Below are 20,330 nucleotides of genomic sequence, written 5' to 3' on the forward strand. Positions count from 1 at the left end.
GGAGAATCAGCCCTTTCTTTTAAGGGAAATGCCTGGGAGAAGAGCATTAAAGTTTCCTTAGGCAATGCAGAGTTAATTAATCTCCCTTCAGATTAAGAGGGAGAAGCCACTAAAACTGGCAAAGAAGACTCATTGTCTCTATTCCCTCATCTTCCCACTCCTCAAAGGAAGAATCTGGTTTTCCTCCATGATTTCTTTCTTAAATCTTCATCCCATGTCAAGTTCTTCTGTTTTTTTTTTCCCCATAAATATTTCTTAAAATCTTTTTGATAGTTTGGTTTCCCTAGGTAGATTCTCAGTTGAGTATTTTCATGAAAGTGATTTCTAAGGACAAGGGTTGAAAGAAGCTGACTACAGTACAGGAAGAAGGTTATGGTCCCAGTTGGGGCTTGGCTTTATTCTGCAACCATGAGAACTATGGGATATATATTGTAATATAGGACTGGTTCCAGCTGAGGCAATGGGACCAGCCTGTCATTCATTGGTCCCTTATGGGTCCTGGGATTGTGGGCATAGCCTATAATTTTGTCCTGGGGTAACTGTACAGAAGGTGGGACACTGAGCTCTGACCTCTTAGTAGCCAAGAAACAGAGCAGCTAGGAAGTGAGGCTGGACACAACAGGATCTACCACATTCTGTATCCTCACTGGCACCACCAGACTTCAGGGTTCCATCTTTTCACACTTGAGTCATTTCAGTAACATTGTTCTGTCACTCTTGTTCCCCTCATTCCATTTCCCACACTAATTACCCATACGGTTATCATTTCAAACTGAAGTCAGACTGCGTCACTCATTGGATCAAAAGGTCTTCCAATGTGTGCCTCCGGGTATTTAGCAGTAATCTTTAACAGGATTAGGAGACTCTTCATCATCTTCTCTGTTCCTGTCCCTCCAAGCTCATATTCTACTATTTATCTTTTATAAGCTCATTGTTTAAGACATTGCCTGGCACACAGTGATAGTATAGCAAATAATTGCTGATTAAATAGATGAATCAACAACTATAGCCACACTGAATTCATGAGGTTTCCTGCATACTGATTTTCACCCCCTGGCATTCGTTACGTATTCTCTCTTGCACGAATACTCCTACACCAAATGATGTGAACACATTCACACTGCTGACTTGATTCCATATGCTGATTTGATTCCTTCTTTCAGGTTCTCTTTTGTATGTCTTTTCATCTTGGAACCTTTCCTGAACCCTCTAGCCTTTGTTGTGTGTCCCTCAAACATGCTCATAGCACACTGTGAAGTTGCTACCTTAGCATATATAACATGGTGTTGTCATTTTCTGCTCCCCTCTAGGTATCTGTCAGTGGGTTTGAAGCTCTGTGAAGACAAGACCTAGGTTTCTCACTAGTTATCGTTGAAGGCCCAGGAACCATCAATGTGTCCGATACCTTCTTTGGGTTCAAGAGATTTATGCTGTTTAATGAGTGATTGATGGAAAGAATAAGTGGAAAATCTTTATTTTTTAGTGTTGTGTTTTTTTTTTTCTGTGTTTGTGTGTATGTGTGTGTGTGTGTGTGTGTGTATGTAGATGTAGCCATGTACTTAAAAATACCATTCATAATGAAATATTATCAAAAATTAACTAATTAAAAGAGAAAAATAACATGAACAGCTCCCAATCATATGATGGAATATTGCTGATAGCAGGAAGAGTATCAAGGTAAGCTATTTGTTCCTTCACTGAGAATATCAGTTGCAATTACTTTATCATCATGCTTCTTAAGCAGAAGTTAAAACAGATTGTGGTTTCTTGAAAGAGATCTAGCTTGAAGTCTCAAAGTCTGAATCAGATAAAAATATGAAAAAAATCCGTCAACCCAGTATATTTTTTGCTATACATTTTTATTAACTTCATTCACTTTCCTTTACACTTTCTTTCTTCTTTTTTTTCTTTTTTTGGTTTATTCATTGTTTATCATGCACCAGATATTGTTGGAAGTCTTTGGAGAATTGTCTGTCCATGTCTTCTGCCCATTTATTGATGGGATTAGTTGGTTTGAGGATGTTGAGTTTGAGAAGTTGTTTATTGATGTTGGATACCAGCTGTTTATCTGTTATGTCATTTGCAAATGTCTTCTCCCATTCCATGGGTTGCCTCTTAGTTTTGTTGACTGTGTCATTTGCTCTGCAGATGGTTTTTATCTTTATGATTTCCCAAAAGCTCATTTTTCTTTTGTTTCCCTTGCCGTTGGAGAAGTGTCTTGAAAGAATTTTTTTGTGGCCAATTTCAAAAAGTTTACTGACTATTTTTTCTTCTAGGATTTTGATGGATTCCTGTCTCACAGTGAGCTGCAACAAGCAATCCTAAAAGTTGTATGAAGCCAAGAAAGACCCCAGATCACCAAGGGAATGTTGAAAAAGAACAACAAAGCAAGAGCATCACATTGCTTGACTTCTAGCTATATTACCAAGCTATGGTCACTAAAATAGCATGACATTGGCACAAAAACAGACACATAGATCAATGGAACAGAATCAAGACTCCAGAAATTGACCCTCAAATCTATGGTCAACTAAACTTTGACAAATCAGGGAAAAATATCCAATGGAAGAAAGACAGTATCTTCCATAGATGGTGCTTGGAAAATTGGACAGCTACATTCAGAAGAATGAAACCGACCAATTCTCTTACACCCTACACAAGAAAACCTCAAAATAGAAATAGTTCTCTTTTAAATTTCAGTTATATCATATACAAGATAAAACCCATCCTCCATGCACCTATGTGCCTACCTTTTGGTAACCACCACTTTCTTCTCTAGATATAAGAGCCTGTTTCATAAAGAAGATATGGTCCATATATACAATGTAATGTTATGCCTCCATCAGAAAGGATGAATACCCAACTTTAGCATCAGCATGGATAGGACTGGATGAGATTATGCTGAGTGAAATAAATCAAGCAGAGAAAGTCAATTATCATATGGTTTAATTACTTGCAGAGCATAAAGAATAACATAGAGGACATTAGGAGAAGGAAAAAAAAAGTGAATTGTCGGAAATCAGAGGGGAGACAAACCATGAGAGACTGTGGACTCAGAAACAAACTGAGGATTTTGGAAGGGAGGGGTTTGGGGGGACAGGTAAGCCTGGTTGTGGGCATTAAGGAGGGCATGTATTGCATGGATCACTGGTGTGCATAAACAGTGAATCTTGGAACACTGGAAAAATAAAATAAAATTTTAAAAAATGTTTAAAAAGTTTTTTCTGGGTTTGCCTATCTATTTTTTTTTACCTAAATTTACAGGCATTTATTTTTTTTTATAAATTAATTTATTTATTTTCAGAAAAACTGTATTCATCATTTTTTCACCACACCCAGTGCTCCAATGCTCCTTGCCTATCTATTCTTGCAATTTCTTTTATCCATTCGTCATTTGATATATATTCAGGCTGTGTCCATAATTGGCCTTTGTACATAATCTTTTTATAAATATCAGAGTGCATGTGTCCCTTTGAATTAGTATTCTTGTTTTTCTGTATTCTTTCCACAAATATCGGGTAGTAGTGCAATTTCTGGGTTGGTCAGTAGCATTGAAAGTATATATGGAACCTCAAAAACTCAACAATCAAAAACAAGTAATCCAATTCAAAAGGGTTAGACGACTTGAATAAACATTTCTTTTTTTTTTTTCTTCAATTTTCTGCATTCTTTTTTTTAAAATTTTTTTATTTTTTATAAACATATATTTTTATCCCCAGGGGTACAGGTCTGTGAATCACCAGGTTTACATACTTCACAGCACTCACCAAAGCACATACCCTCCCCAATGTCCATAATCCCACCCCTTTCTCCCAAACCCCCTCCCCCCAGCAACCCTCAGTTTGTTTTGTGAGATTAAGAGTCACTTATAGTTTGTCTCCCTCCCAATCCCATCTTGCTTCATTTATTCTTCTCCTACCCACTTAAGCCCCCATGTTGCATCACCACTTCCTCATAGCGAAATAAGTCAAGCAGAGAAAGACAACTATCATATGATCTCCCTGATTTGAATAAACATTTCTAAAAGAAGACATCGGGATGGTTAACAGAAACAGGAAACTATGTTCAACATTACTGAACATCAAGGAAATACAAATCAAAGCTACTATAATATATCACATCACACTTGCCAGAATGGCTAAAATCAACAATACAACAAATAAGGCATGTTGGCAAGGGTATGGAGAAAGGGCAATACTCTTGTACTGTCAGTGAGAAAGCAAAATGATGCAGCCACTCTAGAAGACATACGGAGTTTCCTTAAAAAGTTAAAAACAGAACTACCCTAAAATCCTGCATTTGTACATCTTTTATTTAAATTTCTTTTCAAGTCTTGTGTACAACATAAAAATAGTAGTTCTGTGTTTTTTATTACTAAGCTATAAGTGTGGTTATGTGTTCTAGACACAGATCTTTTTGTTATATATATGGTTTAAACAAAATATTAAATATAAAGTATATATCCATGTATAATTTATATGTAAAATTGAATATGTAAGTTTTATATAATATAAAATGTTTATATTATCAGAGGAAGGGCACATTGGTTCATTCCACAGTTCAATGATTATGGCCATTACTGCTGTGAGTGTTGGGGTACATATGGCCTTTCTTTTCACTACATCTGTAGTGGAATTGCAAGGTCATTGGTGTGGTGAATAAACAATGAATCTTGGAACACTGAAAAAATAAATTAAAATTAAGATGTTAAAAAAAATGCTTATACATAAGTGTGTGTGTCTATACAAATGTAGTTTTTTTCCCTAGTCTGTGTATTGCCTTTTCATTTTTAAAAAGATGACATCCAATGAGGAAAAGAGCTAATTCCAGCATGTCTTTTCAACCTGTTAAAATCTTAAATTTTTCTTTATTTACTAAATTTACAATCCAATCAATTTTTTTTTTAATTTATTTATTCGACAGAGAGAGAGATCACAAGTAGGCAGAGAGAGAGAGGAGGAAGCAGGCTCCCTGCTGAGCAGAGAGCCTGATGTGGGACTCGATCCCAGGACCCTGAGATCATGACCTGAGCCGAAGGCAGCGGCTTAACCCACTGAGCCACCCAGGCGCCCCAATCCAATCAATTTTTGCATTTAGGACCAAACATGAATCCAAAACATTCCTATAAACAGAACTAATTGTTTTATGATTGATATCTTGTTCATGGGATTCATGTTAAATATATATATATAAAGATGATAAATTTTTAATATAGTGGATATATTAAATGTCTATTTGGGGTTCTTTCTCTATTGAATTTTATTTCTTTTATTCTTTTGAAAGTTCCATTTGATTGAAAAAGTGTTGATTCAATAGTGCCATTGATGTTCACTGCTTTTCTTTTTAATTAAATCTTTTTTTATCTCTGGAGAAATTTTTGGGAAATTGACTTCTAGTTTATACCTGGGAGAAATTGTAATGCCAGCTTCCATGCTTCTACGTTTTGATTATTAGCCATTGATATTGATCTTGACCACTAACATCCTTTGTTATTCCTCTACTATTCCTACTTTTCCCTTTCTCCTCATTTTTGCTTTTTTTTTTCTTTACCCTTCCTATTTTCATCAAATCTCCTTCTTTTTTCCTACAATGTCCAAAATGTCAGACTATTACTCATTTTTGTTCCTAGAGGAACTTATAAGCAGCATACCCTGGGCTAGTTTCATCACTTACACAGCTGATTTCTTGATCTCACTGGACCTTTTAAGAGAGACTATATGTTCCTTTTCCAAATAGCCATAAGAGGGGGAAATTAGCCATTGACTTACTTTTCCCACTGGCTAAAGTTCAACCCCAGAGCAGGCCATTTGCACTGCCATCTCCCCATGTCACTGAACACTTCCTGAAGTTATAGGAAAAAAACAGAATCAAAATTTGCAGCAGAAGCATTTAAAACAGAAAGCAAGCTTGATGGGAAATCTGTGGGGCATATTAATTTCTAATCATGTCACACAATATCTACTACTTCAGCAGCAACAGGGAATATCTGTAGGTAGGATTTCAGAAGTGGCCCCATGAATATGAGCCAAAGTCTTGGTAAGTAAGGCCCATGAGTACCCTAAAGATGGAGAATACTTTCCATAACTCTGTCATCTATGGTCTCAAAGTATCATGATGAAAAGCAGATATAGATGCTATAGATGCTAAAGCATCTATGCCTACCAGCAGAAGGGAGGAATATGGAGCCACATTATTACCTGGGTTTCATGCTTGAACTGCCTCACATTCAGCTATTAGCTCTAGTTGCTTGACTGGTCAGGTGAGATTCACCTTCACCCCATGGGGATTTGACTCTTTCCAGCTTTGCCTTGTTAGTGAGATACATTCTACGTACTATACCATTCATGTATTTAAAGTATAGAGTTTAATGGTTTTTAGTATAGAAGGCTGTGAAACAATGGATACCATCTAATTTTACAACACCTTTACAATTCTAAAGAGAAACTCCATACCCATTATAGTCAGTTATCATTCCTCTACATCACCATCACAAGGGGTCCTAGACAAGTACTAATCTTCTTTCTTTTGTTTTAAAGAGAGAGAAAGAGAACTCCCATTTGGAGCACTGGGGGACTGGTAGAGGAAGAAGGTGAATCTCTTCAGCTGACTCCACACTGAATACAAAGCACAACTGGGCTTGATCCCATGACCATGAATGAGATCATGACCTGAGCAGAAATCAAGAGTTGGTGGCAGAACAGACTGAGCCACCAAAGGGTCCCCTAATCGCCTTTGCTTCATTATAGATTAGCTTTTCTAGACATTTCATATAAAAGGAATTATATGGTATGTTTTCTTTTTTAACCTGTTTCTTTCATTTAGGATAATATTTTTAGCATAAGTTTTATTCACATTGTAGAAGAATACCACCACCATTTATGATATATATTTATACATGCATCAGTTGATTGGCATGTAGATTGTTCCCCCATTTTAATAACTATGAATAATGATGCAATGAACAATTGTGTACAAATTTTATATGTTTAAGTTCCCTTAGGTAGATGCCTAAGATTAATTAGAATTGCTAGATCATTGTTATTATATATTTAATCTTTTGAGGAGCTGACACATTGTTTTCCAAAGCAGTTGCACCATTTCACATTATTATCAGCAATTTATGACAACTCCAATATCTCTACCACCTCACTAAAACTTGTTCCTCATTTTTTTTTTTTCCTAGACATCTTAGTGGGCGGAAAGTGGTATCTTATTATGTCTGAGGTTTGCATTTCCTATTACCTAAAGGGGTTAAACAACTTTGATGTTCTTTTGGCCATTTGAATATTTTTGTGCAGATATGTTTAATCAGATAACTGGCAAATTTTTAAGTTGGGTTGTTTCATTTTTATTATTATGTGTTATTAATAAGTTCTTTATAAAATCTGCAAACAAGTTCCTTATCTAAAACATGATTTCCAAATATTTTTTCTCAGTTTGTGGGTTGGCTTTACACTTTCTTGATGACATAATTTTCACTACAAACGTTTTTCACTTTTGTGAAATCTAAGGCCACAATTAGGAGTAACTATGATATAGTAATTTTCTTTTTTTTTAATTTCTTTTCAGCATAACAGTATTCATTGTTTTTGCACCACACCCAGTGCTCCATGCAATCCGTGCCCTCTCTAATAACCACCACCTGGTTCCTCCAACCTCCGACCCCCTGCCCCTTCAAAACCCTCAGGTTGTTTTTCAGAGTCCATAGTCTCTCATGGTTCACCTCTCCTTCCAATTTCCCTCAATTCCCTTCTCCTCTCCATCTCCCCATGTCCTCCATGTTATTTGTTATGCTCCACAAATAAGTGAAACCATATGATAATTGACTCTCTCTGCTTGACTTATTTCACTCAATATAATCTCTTCCACTCCCATCCATGTTGCTACAAAAGTTGGGTCTTCATCCTTTCTGATGGAGGCATAATACTCCATAATGTATATGGACCACATCTTCCTTATCCATTCATCTGATCAATGGATGAATGTATATACTAATTTTCAATAAAATATTTGTAATCTTCCACTCATGGGAGTGAAATTCTTAATAACAATCATTGTTCTGCCTCCCCCCACCCCGGAAATGATCACTAAATTTGAAAGGCTTTTGTTTTGTTTTGTTTTGTTTTTGTGGGGGATGCTTATATATATATTGGTAAGGTTTTGTTTTGTTTTGTTTTGCAAATTCTGCCATTTGCAGTAACAAATCAGAGCTGGATGGCACTGGAGGTCTTGATGTTAAGTGAAACAAGAAAACACAGAAAGAGAAATACTTCATGATCTCACTAATATGTGGAAATGGTATAGTCAATTCACAGAAAAAGAGAGTACAGTGGTGGTTGCCAAGGACCCGGGACTGAGAAAAAGGGAGAGATGTTGCCCAAGTGTGCAAGGTTTCAGTTATGTAGAATGAATAAGTTCTAGAAATCTAATATATTGCATGGTCACTATTGCTAACGACACCATAATGAATACCTGAAATTGCAACCAGGATAGTTTAAATTAAAACTTTTTACACACACACACATACACACACACACACACACACACTAGTAAATATATAGAAAAGATAGATGTGCTAATTACTTAGATTGTGGTGATAGTTTCATATTATATGTACATCAAACATCAACTTGTATAACTGAATATATATATACATATGTGTGTGTGTGTGTGTGTGTGTGTGTGTTTATATATATATAATTTTTGTACATCAACATGCCAACTTTGGACACTAGTGCAGGCATTAACTTCATAATAACCCAGAAATAAAAAAAAAAGTAGTGAGAACATTGAAAACATGATATTTCAATGAATTTATTGAAAAATAACCTTTGACAAGAGGAAACTCTTGGCATTAAAAAGATTTTTCCAGGTAAATAATGGGCAACACCATTAAAATAAAATGGAATCTTGTAACAGTTATTAAGGATGTGGTAAACTTGAATACACTGAAAGTAATGAATTTTATTTTATTTTAATTTATTTTATTTTATTTTATTTTATTTTAGATTGCAGTTAATTAACATAGAGTGTAATATGATTTCCAGGTGTACAATTTAGCGATTCAACACTTACATACCATACCAAGTTCTCATCACAACATATCTACTCCTTAATCCCCATCACCTATTTAACCCCTCCTTCTAGACACCTCCCCTCTGGTAACCATCTGTTTTTTTTCTGTAGTTAAGAACATATTTCTTGATTTGCCCACCTCTCTCTGTTTTTCCCTATACTCATTATTTTATTAATTTCCACATGAGGGAAATCATGTGGTATTTCTCTTTCATTGACTGACTTGATTAGCTTAGCCTAATAGTCTCTAGCTCAAACCTTGTCATTTCAAATGGCACGATCTCATTATTTTTAATGGCTGATAATATATACACCATGACTATTCCATTCATTATTCAGTGGAAACTTGGGCTGTGTCCATAGTTTTGCTATTGTAGATAATGCTGGTATAAAAATCAGGGGCATGTACACCTTCAAATTAACATTCTTGTACTCTCTGAAATCAATGAGTTAAAAATTCATGACAATATCCATGGAAGGCACATATTCAAGTCATGGTTGCTAATCTACTGTCTTAACTATGAACACCAAAATTCTACTGGCAATTCTACCTTGTCAATCCACACTACCGCTTTACTAGGAAAGGACAGAGAAACAAAGCGGCTTCCTGCTGCAAAAGCAGATTCACTCCAACTCCATTAGCTAGAGACATTCAATTGAGTATTTCTGAATGTCTCTGGTACTTTCTTTTATTCCATTCATAAAACATAGCAGTAAATGAAATAACATGCTTCCCTTCCCCTTTTCAAACTGGGTTCTATCCTTCTGTACCTCAATCTCAAAAAATATGTTTTAACTATGATGTATTTTAAATTATTATTTAGTTTTGACAACATACATTATTTTGCTTCTTTTCCTTTTAGAGTTGCAGAATTCTCTTGTGGCTCCTATATACAAATCATACAACTTAGCTGAATATCTCCAGGCCATGTAATGCTACATTTAAAAAATCCCATACATAATACTTCAATTATCCTGATCATCAAAGGAAAAAATAAGGAGAATAGTAAAAATAATTTATTATAAATAATAAATTATATATATATATATACCTTTTTGGTGAGAGGTTCACCATTAGAGAAATTTTTAAATGAATGAATGATATAATAAAAATAATTCTTGACACACAAAGTTAATTCCTTTGCTCTGATGTGTTCAAGAGAAAGCAGGATACCTTATTTGAAATTTTCTACAGAGAGAATTACAAATCTTAGAGAATATGCTCTTTTTTACTGATAAATACTCACTGTTTGAACAGTTGTAATTGTATAAATATCTTTCTTCTTATCAAACCAGAGTGTAGACTGAAATGTCAGGAGTATTTCATAATCAACAATGTCAGAAGTGAACTCTCAGGAGAGGTAAGAACTTGGCTGGTATTATGAGGGAAGGTACAAGTTTGAGGGCAGAAGTACAGTAAAAATTAAGCAAATCAGGTGCATTGTAATAGACTATGTTGTACAAGTGAGGATATACACTATTATATTTGACATCTGTACAGATTAAAGAATCAACCAAAACCCTCACTTCATCTCTTGCTTTCTGAGGTAGTTGTGATATGGCATAGCTTTCTCATGGCATTTTTCACTTCTGCATTCCTAAGAGTGTAGATGAATGGGTTGAAGAAAGGGGTCCCAATAGTATAAAATACGGACACCATCTTGTCCATAGGGAAAGTGCTTGGGGGGCGTGCATATATGAATATACATGGACCAAAGAATATCACTACTACGATGATGTGAGTAATGCAGGTGGAGAGAGCTTTTCTTCTCCCTTCTGCACTGTGGTTTCTCAGTGAATGCAAGATGACAATGTATGAAATCATCAGAAACACAAAACTGCCTGTGCAAATGCTCCCACTGTTAGACACCCATTCTAGGTTGATCATATACGTGTCCATGCATGCAAGTTTCAGCAAGGGCTGCAAATCACAGCAGTAATGATTAATCAAATTGGGCCCACAGAAAGGCAATTTCACGGCCAGCAGTACCTCAGTAATGGAATGGATAAAAGCTCCTACCCATGCAAGAGCGATCAGGATTGTGCAAACCTGCCGTCTCATGATGGTTGGGTAATGTAAGGGTTTACATATAGCCACATAGCGATCAATAGCCATGAGGATGAGAACAAAGACCTCCATGGAGCCAAAGAAATGTATTGCAAAGACTTGAGTCATGCACTCATTGTAAGATATGGTTCTTTGTACAGAGAGTGAGTCCACAATTAGTCTTGGGGCTGTGGAAGTTGAGAAACAGGAATCAGCAAGGGACAAATGAAATAGGAAAAAGTACATGGGGCTCCCAAGTGTGCGGCTGAACTTGATGGTCACAATAATGAGCAAATTCCCTACCACAGTTCCCAAATAAAAAATGAAGAAAATTACAAATACCATTTTCTTTTTCATTGGATCTTGGGTCAGTCCTAGCAGTATGAACTCAGTTACAGTGTTATTTTGCTCCATTATTTCAGGCCAGGTGGAGAAATCGCAGGTTAGAAACAATCTGCAAAGAAATAAATATGAGGAAATGAATACTCCATTTGGAGGTCAAATTCATATGCTTGTTCATGGAAGGGCCACTTACCAGTGGGTAATCCCTTGTCTTCCGTGTTGTTTTCCCTTGAACAATGCAGGGATCATAATATTTATTCACAATCTATTCACCTGATTGCTTATGGAAAGAATTAAATATATTAATAATGAGAAAATAGCCAATTCTTCAGGCATAATAAACATTAACTAAATTAATTTATTATGAAAGAGTATCTTTCTGGGCTGAATATCTTTCCTTATTTTACATCATGTACACATTAAGATAGAATGTTGCAAAAAGGAGAAAACTCATGCATGAAATACATAATGTGCTTTCATACTTTTTTGAACTTGATAGATATTCATAAAGTATCTTCTAGTAAATATTCTGAACATTCAATAAATGATATGGAAACTTCAATAATTTTTTTGTTGTTTGTTTGTTTAATGAAACATATGAGAGAGAGAGAGAGAGTGAGACAGGGTGATGGAAAGAGAGAAAAAGGACAAGAGAGAAATAAGCAATATTTTAGCAGTGAATGTTTGGTCAATTCATGTAGTCCATTATTAAGTTTATTTTGATCAGTTCCCTTGACTAAATTTGTTTCCTTTTACTTTAACTCTCTATAATTTATAGTTGCTTATAGTTGTGAATTCAGCTTCTATCATAACATTTTGTACTTTTTACATTATCCTATGTTGTCCAAAGTAGAATTCTTCACCTCATCTAGTATTTTGGTTGGTCTTTCTGCATATTTTCTTAAGACACATGGAGAGACTGATTCTAAAATAAAGGATAAATAGGGAACATTTGGCATAAATCAAAATATTGTTTCAAATTTCCTGTTATTTTAAGCACCAGGAATTTAGACAATGAGCTAAAGAAACTCCAGGTCATAGATAAAACTTTTTCATATCATTTTTGGAACATATGTTCTTGTAAGTCCCATGCCCTGACTTCAGTAACAGATAGAAAGAGGAAAGGAATGAATATTCATTTATATATGCCAAACTAAAAAAAATCCTTTTCTGTCTTCATCACATATATTTCCCGTATGATAACAAATTTAATGTATAAGTGCCAAGGCATTTAAGTATATTTACGACATGTATTGCAGACAAAAGCATAATTTTTCAAATATAAATGGATCTCAAGATTGAAAACACAATCCATATGGTGCCTAGGTAGCTCAGCCAGTTAAATATTTGACTCTTGGTTTCCACTCAGGTCATGATCTTAGGGTTTTGGAATCCAGCCCCATACTTGGTACTGTGCTGGGGATGGAGCCTGTTTAAGATTCTATCTCTCCCTCCTCCTCTGTACCTTGCCCTGCTTTTGTGTTCTCTCTCTATCTAATTAAATCACACACACACACACACACACACACACAACAGTTAAAATGAAAATGGGCAAAAGAACTGACCTCAAAGGAACTTTTCTTATTAGAAGTAATGTGAAATTATTATGAATTTCTTTCATAGAAAAATACATTCCATTCAAATTCAATTATTTTTCTTTTCACTTAAATTAACAAAATGACAGTTTTGATAAATGTCTCTTAATAAACAGTTCTGAAAATGATGTTGGACACAATTGATTCCACACATTCTCGGGAGGAGTTTAAGGGGATACAATCACTCTGAGGGTGTTTTTTAGCATTGATGATATTTCAATGTCACATAGACACAGGTCTAGTGTTTGCATTTGCTGCAAATAATCTCACTTATAGGCAGGAGGATCATCACAGCAATCCTTTCCATGTTGACCAAAGGTAAGAAACAACTTCAATGCCCACCAGAAGGAAGCTAAATGATTCAGGGATGGTATTTTATGGAATCATCAAACAAAGGGAAGTGGAAATATATACAATGGTTTCTAAAATATGTTGTGAAGGGGCAGAATTCAGGACTGTCTCTTGAAGGTGGTAATATTTTCTTTAACAGCAGAATAATCTCTCTCTCACACACACTCATACACACACACACACACACACACACACACACAGAGAGAGAGAGAGAGAGATCAATTAATTGTATTTACAAGAGTATGGAGATAGCATATGTGTGGCCTCAGGGTGGGGGAATTGTTTTCTTAGAATCAAAGTTAGGAGGATGACTTACCTTTTAAAATATTCCCATTGGTGGTTGAAAATCTGTCATAGTGGCACTGCACCAAAATAAAGCTTTTTAAAGACCTTCTCTTAGTAAATGGTTTATCATTGCCTTTGGCATATTACTAGTACATAACAACTGTATTCTGACACAGGCTGCAGAAACAGCAAAATTTCTATGGTTAGAATAAGATTTAAATATCTGTGTAAGCGGATGAGTCACTGTAGAGACAGTTCTGAGCTCAGGGGTCTTTACCAAATCATGCCCCCACTACACTGCCATTAACTTCATGTTCCCCTACACTCTTAGGAGTTTGCCAAATATGCTCTTTGTCCAACTCTTCAGCAAACAGGAGTGAAAACCTGTCTGGATTCTAACAATTAAGTATTATAAAGTGATGTCTGTCTATCCATTCATCCATATATCTACTATCAATTTACTACCTTTCTATCATCTATCTACCTATCGTATATCAATCTATCTGTATTTCCATCTATCAGCTATTATCTATCATCTATCTTACAAAGATACAGACTGAAAGATTTGTATAGTTCAAATAAGAATAGAACTAAGAGTGGCATACATTCTAAAGAAGCAACATAAGGAAGGCAGTATTTATCTGTTCACTGCTGAATTCAAACATCTAGAAAAATGTAAATATTTAATAATTATTATTCATAAAGTAAATGAAAGAATTAAGAGAATCTCCTCTTAATACCATCCAATAGTGTTCAGTCCTTCAGTACTCTGTGACCACTGAATAGGGAAGCCTACTACATCCCAAGTAAAATCATCATCTCCATGGAGCATCCTGGAACACTGGACTAGATACAATTTTTATTTGCCTCTTTCTCCACCAGGACCTACTGAGTATTTCTTTTACTCCATCTTCTCAGTTTAGATTGTCAAGCACTTGTAGAAAATTCCCTAAACTTTCTATCCTTCCACAAATGCCTTTTATGTGTTAGGTGCACATTTGTCATAGATTATATGGATTTTGTCTAAGTATGAAATACAAATAAGTTAATCCCCAGCACAAATCTCACAAGTTGTGTTAAGAGCTTATGCAAAGGGTAGGATGTTCAGTCATTCTCTTTTCTTCTCAATGTAATTCAGTCTCTTTACTCCAATGAGAATTTTAAAAATTGCTTTTAAAATTCTGTCTGGGGGTGCCTGGGTGGCTCAGTGGGTTAAGCCACTGCCTTCAGCTCAGGTCATGGTCTCAGGGTCCTGGGATCGAGCCCCACGTAGGGCTCTCTGCTGATCAGGGAGCCTGCTTCCCCTCTCTCTCTCTCTGCCTAGCTCTCTGCCTACTTGTGATCTTTCTCTCTGTGTCAAATAAATAAATAAAATCTTAAAAATAAATAAAATTCTCTCTGATCTCTTTTGATGTCACTGAGGCTCAGGTTCTCACCTGCATGCCAGAAGACAAAGCTGGTCCAGGATTCTTCTCACACTTTCTGATATCCATTCTCACTTGTAATTTTGACAGGGACATATTTGTCTTCTGCCTTTCCTAAAGCAGTATTTAAACATAAGTGATGAAAAAATAAGGAGTCTGGGGAGGTCATTCCCTAAAGTGCTCATTCCCTTTTCATTAAGACACATGAGCTAGATGTGACAAGAACTTAATGTTCACTCATGTATTAATGGATTTGGGGGAAAACTTGGTCTCTTCTTGCAATTAAAGTGTTTATGTGGGCCATAAATGACAAGTTTTGACTAGAAAATAATAATAATAATAATAATAATAATAATAATAATAATAATAATAAAACAGTGATTATCTCGTGATCTAGTGGAAGGACATGTTTCCTGATACCTTTATCCAAAAAAATTAATTAGGACTTCTTAAGTAAAAGGATGATTCTAGGTCTCAGGTGGGGAAAGTACAAGATGAACTGGTAAAATAGTGGTAACACCACACACACACCTGCCACAGTGATAATATGCCAAAGGGACACAAGAGCCACTGGAAATACCTCACAATGCCTAAAGCTAGAAAATAATTGAACAACAAAATAAATAACACAAATTGATATATAACTCATAGTTTAAAGATCCACAAGTTTGTAGTGATATGAACTCTTAAATAAATAGCTAATGAATAGGGAATAATAGACAAACTTTTCATTAAAACATTCCTAATTATTTTGTTGGTATTCTGCTCTCAAAGGGTTATAGGATAACATTCAATCTCTTATTTGTGGGCTGTACACAGGTGAATTCCTTCCAAAAGGCACACTGTGGAATCCGGCAGGAGGTACAAATGTGGCAAACACTATCTCAACCAGGTGATCAAGGTTAACCTCAAGGATGATGAGGCACAATAAAAGTATGTACCTACTGGCATGATGTGATGCAAATGACACTTTGCCTCTGTGACTTTTCTCCCAGTAACCCAGAACCCCAGTCCCATCTTGAATAAAATGTCAAACAAACCCCAAATAGAGGGTTTTATATAAAATATCAGACTAAGTCCCCTCAAAACTTTCAAGTTTATCAAAAACAAGGAAAGTTGAGCAGAATTATTGTGATGGGCACTGAGTAAGCACTAGAATTGTGGAATCATTATATATACAAGTGAAAATAATATAATCTTGTATTTTCAACATAGCTGAAATAAATCAATAAAAGTATATTCAGAGAAACTGTCAGTGTCTGGAGGTATTGAAGAAGACATGACCATACACAGTTTATTTCATTTAATATGTCATCAGACTATATCTGTGTTGAGCATGGGTCAGAAATTTCTTCATTTTCCATGCCAAATAATATTCCACAGTATGCTTTCCACATTTTGTTTATTCATACGTTGATGGACACATGAGTTGCCTACACATTTTGGCTATCATGACTAATGCTGATATGGACATGAGGGTACACATATCTCTCCCAGTCCCCACTTCCAGTGCTTTTGCTATATTCCCAGAGGTGGAAATGCTGGATCACTTGGTCATTATTGTTAACTTTCTAAAGAAGTTCTAATTGCCTTTCACAGTGGCTTCAACATTTTAATATTCTTATGGACAGTGTGCATGAGTGTGTTTAGTGATGTTGACTATCTTTTGATGCTGCTCATTGCTCATTTATGTATATTTTTAGAGATATGTTTATTCGCCTTTTGTTGATATTGAGTTTTAGGAATTCCTTGAATTGCCTTTCATTCTGCTGATTGTGACCTTGATGCATAGGAATTTTTAATTTTGAGATAGTTTAATTAATTAATTAATTAATTAATTCTGTAACTTGTGTTTTTTTTTGGTGTCATATTCAAGAAATCATTTCCTAAGGTAATGTTCCGAAGCTTTTATTTCATTTATATTTTATTTTTTTTGTTGTTGTGTTCAGCTAGCCAAGAAAAAATACATCATTAGTTTTTTCTTCTAAACATTTTATAGTTTTATTCTTATACTTAAGTCTTTGATTCAGTTGGAGTTTATTTTGTCTATAGTATAATTTAGGGATTTTCCTTGATTCTTTTTTTTTAAGATTTTATTTATTTATTGGACAGAGAGAGAGAGAGAGATCACAAGTAGGCAGAGAGATAAGCAGAGAGTGAGGGGGGAAGCAGGATACCATTTGAGCCCAGAGTCCAATGTGGGGTTCGATCCCAATACCCTGAATCATGACCTGAGTGGAAGCCACAGGAGTAACCCACTGAGCCACCCAGGCACAACTGCCTTCCTTCTTTTGCATATCTAGTGTTCTTTTGCATAACTAGATTTTGAATATCTAGTTTAGCTAAACTATTTGCTGAAAACACTATTCTTTTCTCTTGGATGGTTTTGGCACCCTTGCAGAAAATCAGTTGACCATAAAAGAGATTTTTAGTCATTTTGAGTCTATCTTTGTGTACGGTGTAAGAGAATGGTTAAGTTTCATTCTTCTACTTATAGCTGTCCAGTTTTCCCAGCACCATTTATTGAAGAGACTGTCTTTTTCCACTGTATATTTTTTCCTGTTTTGTTGAAGATTAATTGACCATAGAGTTGAGGGTCCATATCTGGGCTCTCTACTCTGTTCTACTGGTCTATGTGTCTGTTTTTATGCCAGTACCATGCTGTCTTGGTGATCACAGCTTTGTAATAAAGCTTGAAATCAGGTAACGTGATGTCTCCAGCTTTATTTTTGTTTTTCAACATTTCCTTAGTGATTCGGGGTCTCTTCTGATTCCATACAATTTTTGGATTATTTGCTCCAGCTCTTTGAAGAATACCGGTGGAATTTTGATCAGAATGGCATTAAAAGTATAGATTGCTCTAGGCAGTATTGACATTTTAACAATGTTTATTCTTCCAATCCAAGAGAATGGAATGGTCTTCCATCTTTTTGTGTCTTCTTCAATTTCTTTCATGAGTATTCTGTAGTTCCTCAAGTACAGATACTTTACCTCTTTGGTTAAGTTTATTCCCAGGTATCTTATGGTTCTTGGTGCTATAGTAAATGGAATCAATTCTCTAATTTCCCTTTCTGTATTTTCATTGTTAGTGTATAAGAAAGCCACTGATTTCTGCACATTGACTTTGTATCCTGCCACGTTGCTGAATTGCTGTATGAGTTGTAGTACTTTGGGGGTGGAGTCTTTTGGGTTTTCCATATAAGGAATCATGTCATCTGCGAAGAGAGAGAGTTTGACTTCTTCATTGCCAATTTGGATACCTTTTATTTCTCTTTGTTGTCTGATTACTGCTGCTAGGACTTCTAATACTATGTTGAACAAGAGTGGTGAAAGTAGGCATCCTTGTCATCCTGATCTCAACGGGAAGGCTGCAAGCTTTTTCCCATTGAGGATGATATTTGCTGTGGGTCATTCATAGATAGATTTGATGAGGTTCAGGAACATGAGACAGGAATCCATCAGAATCCTAGAGGAGAATATAGGCAGTAATCTCTTCAATATCAGCCACAGCAACTTCTTCCAAGATATGTCTCCAAAGGCAAGGAAACAAAAGTGAAAATAAGCTTTTGGGACTTCATCAAGATCAAAAGCTTCTGCACAGCAAAGAAAAGAGTCAAGAAAACAAAGAGGCAACCCACAGAACGGGAGAAGATATTTCCAAATGACAGTACAGACAAAAGGTTGATATCCAGGATCTGTAAAGAACTTCTCTAACTCAACACACACAAAACAGATAATCATATCAAAAAATGGGCAGAAGGTATGAACAGATACTTCTCCAATGAAGACATACAAATGGCTATCAGACATATGAAAAAATTTTCATCATCACTAGCCCTCAGGGAGATTCAAATTAAAACCACATTGAGATATCACCTTACACCAGTTAGAATGGCCAAAATTAACAAAACAGGAAACAACATGTGTTGGAGAGGATGTGAAGAAAGGGGAACCCTCTTACACTGTTGGTGGGAATGCAAGTTGGTGCAGCCTCTTCGGAGAACAGTGTGGAGATTCCTCAAGAAATTAAAAATAGAACTTCCCTATGACCCTGCTATTGCACTCCTGGGTATTTACCCCAAAGATACAGATGTAGTGAAAAGAAGGGCCATCTGTACCCCAATGTTTATAGCAGCAATGGCGACGGTTGCCAAACTATGGAAAGAACCAAGATGCCCTTCAACGGATGAAAGGATAAGGAAGATGTGGTCCATATACATTATGGAGTATTATGCCTCCATCAGAAAGGACGAATACCCAACTTTTGTAGCAACATGGATGGGACTGGAAGAGATTATGCTGAGTGAAATAACTCAAGTAGAGAGAGTCAATTATCATATGGTCTCACTTATTTGTGGAGCCTAACAAATAGCATGGAGGACAAGGGGTGTTAGAGAGGAGAATGGAGTTGGGAGAAATTGGAGGGGAGGTGAACCAGGAGAAACTATGGACTCTGAAAAACAATCTGAGGGGTTTGAAGTGGTAGGGGGAGTGGGAGGTTGTGGTACATGGTGGTGGGCATTATGGAGGGCACGGATTGCATGGAGCACTGGGTGTTGTGAAAAAATAATGAATACTGTTTTTCTCAAAATAAATCAATTAATTTATAAAAAAAGAAAAGTAGGACAAATAAATAAATAAATAAATCTTTTAAAAATTTTTTTTAAAAATTAAAAATAGAAATACTGTGTGATGCATTAAAAAAAATGGTAATCTGAGGGTTTTGAAGGAGCAGGGGGTGGGATTTTGGGGTACCAGTTGTTGGATATTGGAGAGGGCACGGATTGCATGGAACACTGTGTGTGGTGCAAAAACAATGAATACTGTTACACTGAAAATAAATAAAAAAATTTAAAAAAAGATGGTATATTTCTGGGCTCTACAGTTCATCCCATTTTTCTACATCCCTGGCTTAATGCCATTGCCATAGTTTTGATTACATAGCCTCATAATAATTTTAAAATCAGGACATGTGGAGCATACAAATTTTTCTTTTCAAGAATTTTTATTTGATTAAAGATCCCTTGAGCTTCTATATGAAATGTTCAGCTGATTTTTCTACGTTGGCAAAAATTGTCATTGGAGTTTTAATAGGGGTAGTATAAAATGTGCATTGTTCCAGATATTATTGACATCTGGACAATATTGAGTCTCTTGATCTATGAATGTCTGATATCTTTCTGTATACACACACACACACACAAACACACA

The 20,330-nt window shown here is 35.7% G+C and overlaps 1 protein-coding gene across 1 annotated transcript; it reads right to left on the bottom strand.

Moving 5' to 3' along the window:
• Positions 1-10,603: 10,603 nt before the first annotated feature.
• On the bottom strand, positions 10,604-11,536 carry LOC116600103 (olfactory receptor 4C11-like). Its single transcript, XM_032360181.1, has one exon. The coding sequence runs from the start codon at positions 11,534-11,536 to the stop codon at positions 10,604-10,606; it is 933 nt and encodes a 310-aa protein (XP_032216072.1).
• Between the last annotated feature and the right edge of the window lie 8,794 nt (positions 11,537-20,330).

The sequence above is a fragment of the Mustela erminea genome, chromosome 9 (assembly GCF_009829155.1).
Source record: "Mustela erminea isolate mMusErm1 chromosome 9, mMusErm1.Pri, whole genome shotgun sequence".
In the NCBI taxonomy this organism is placed as follows: domain Eukaryota; kingdom Metazoa; phylum Chordata; class Mammalia; order Carnivora; family Mustelidae; genus Mustela; species Mustela erminea.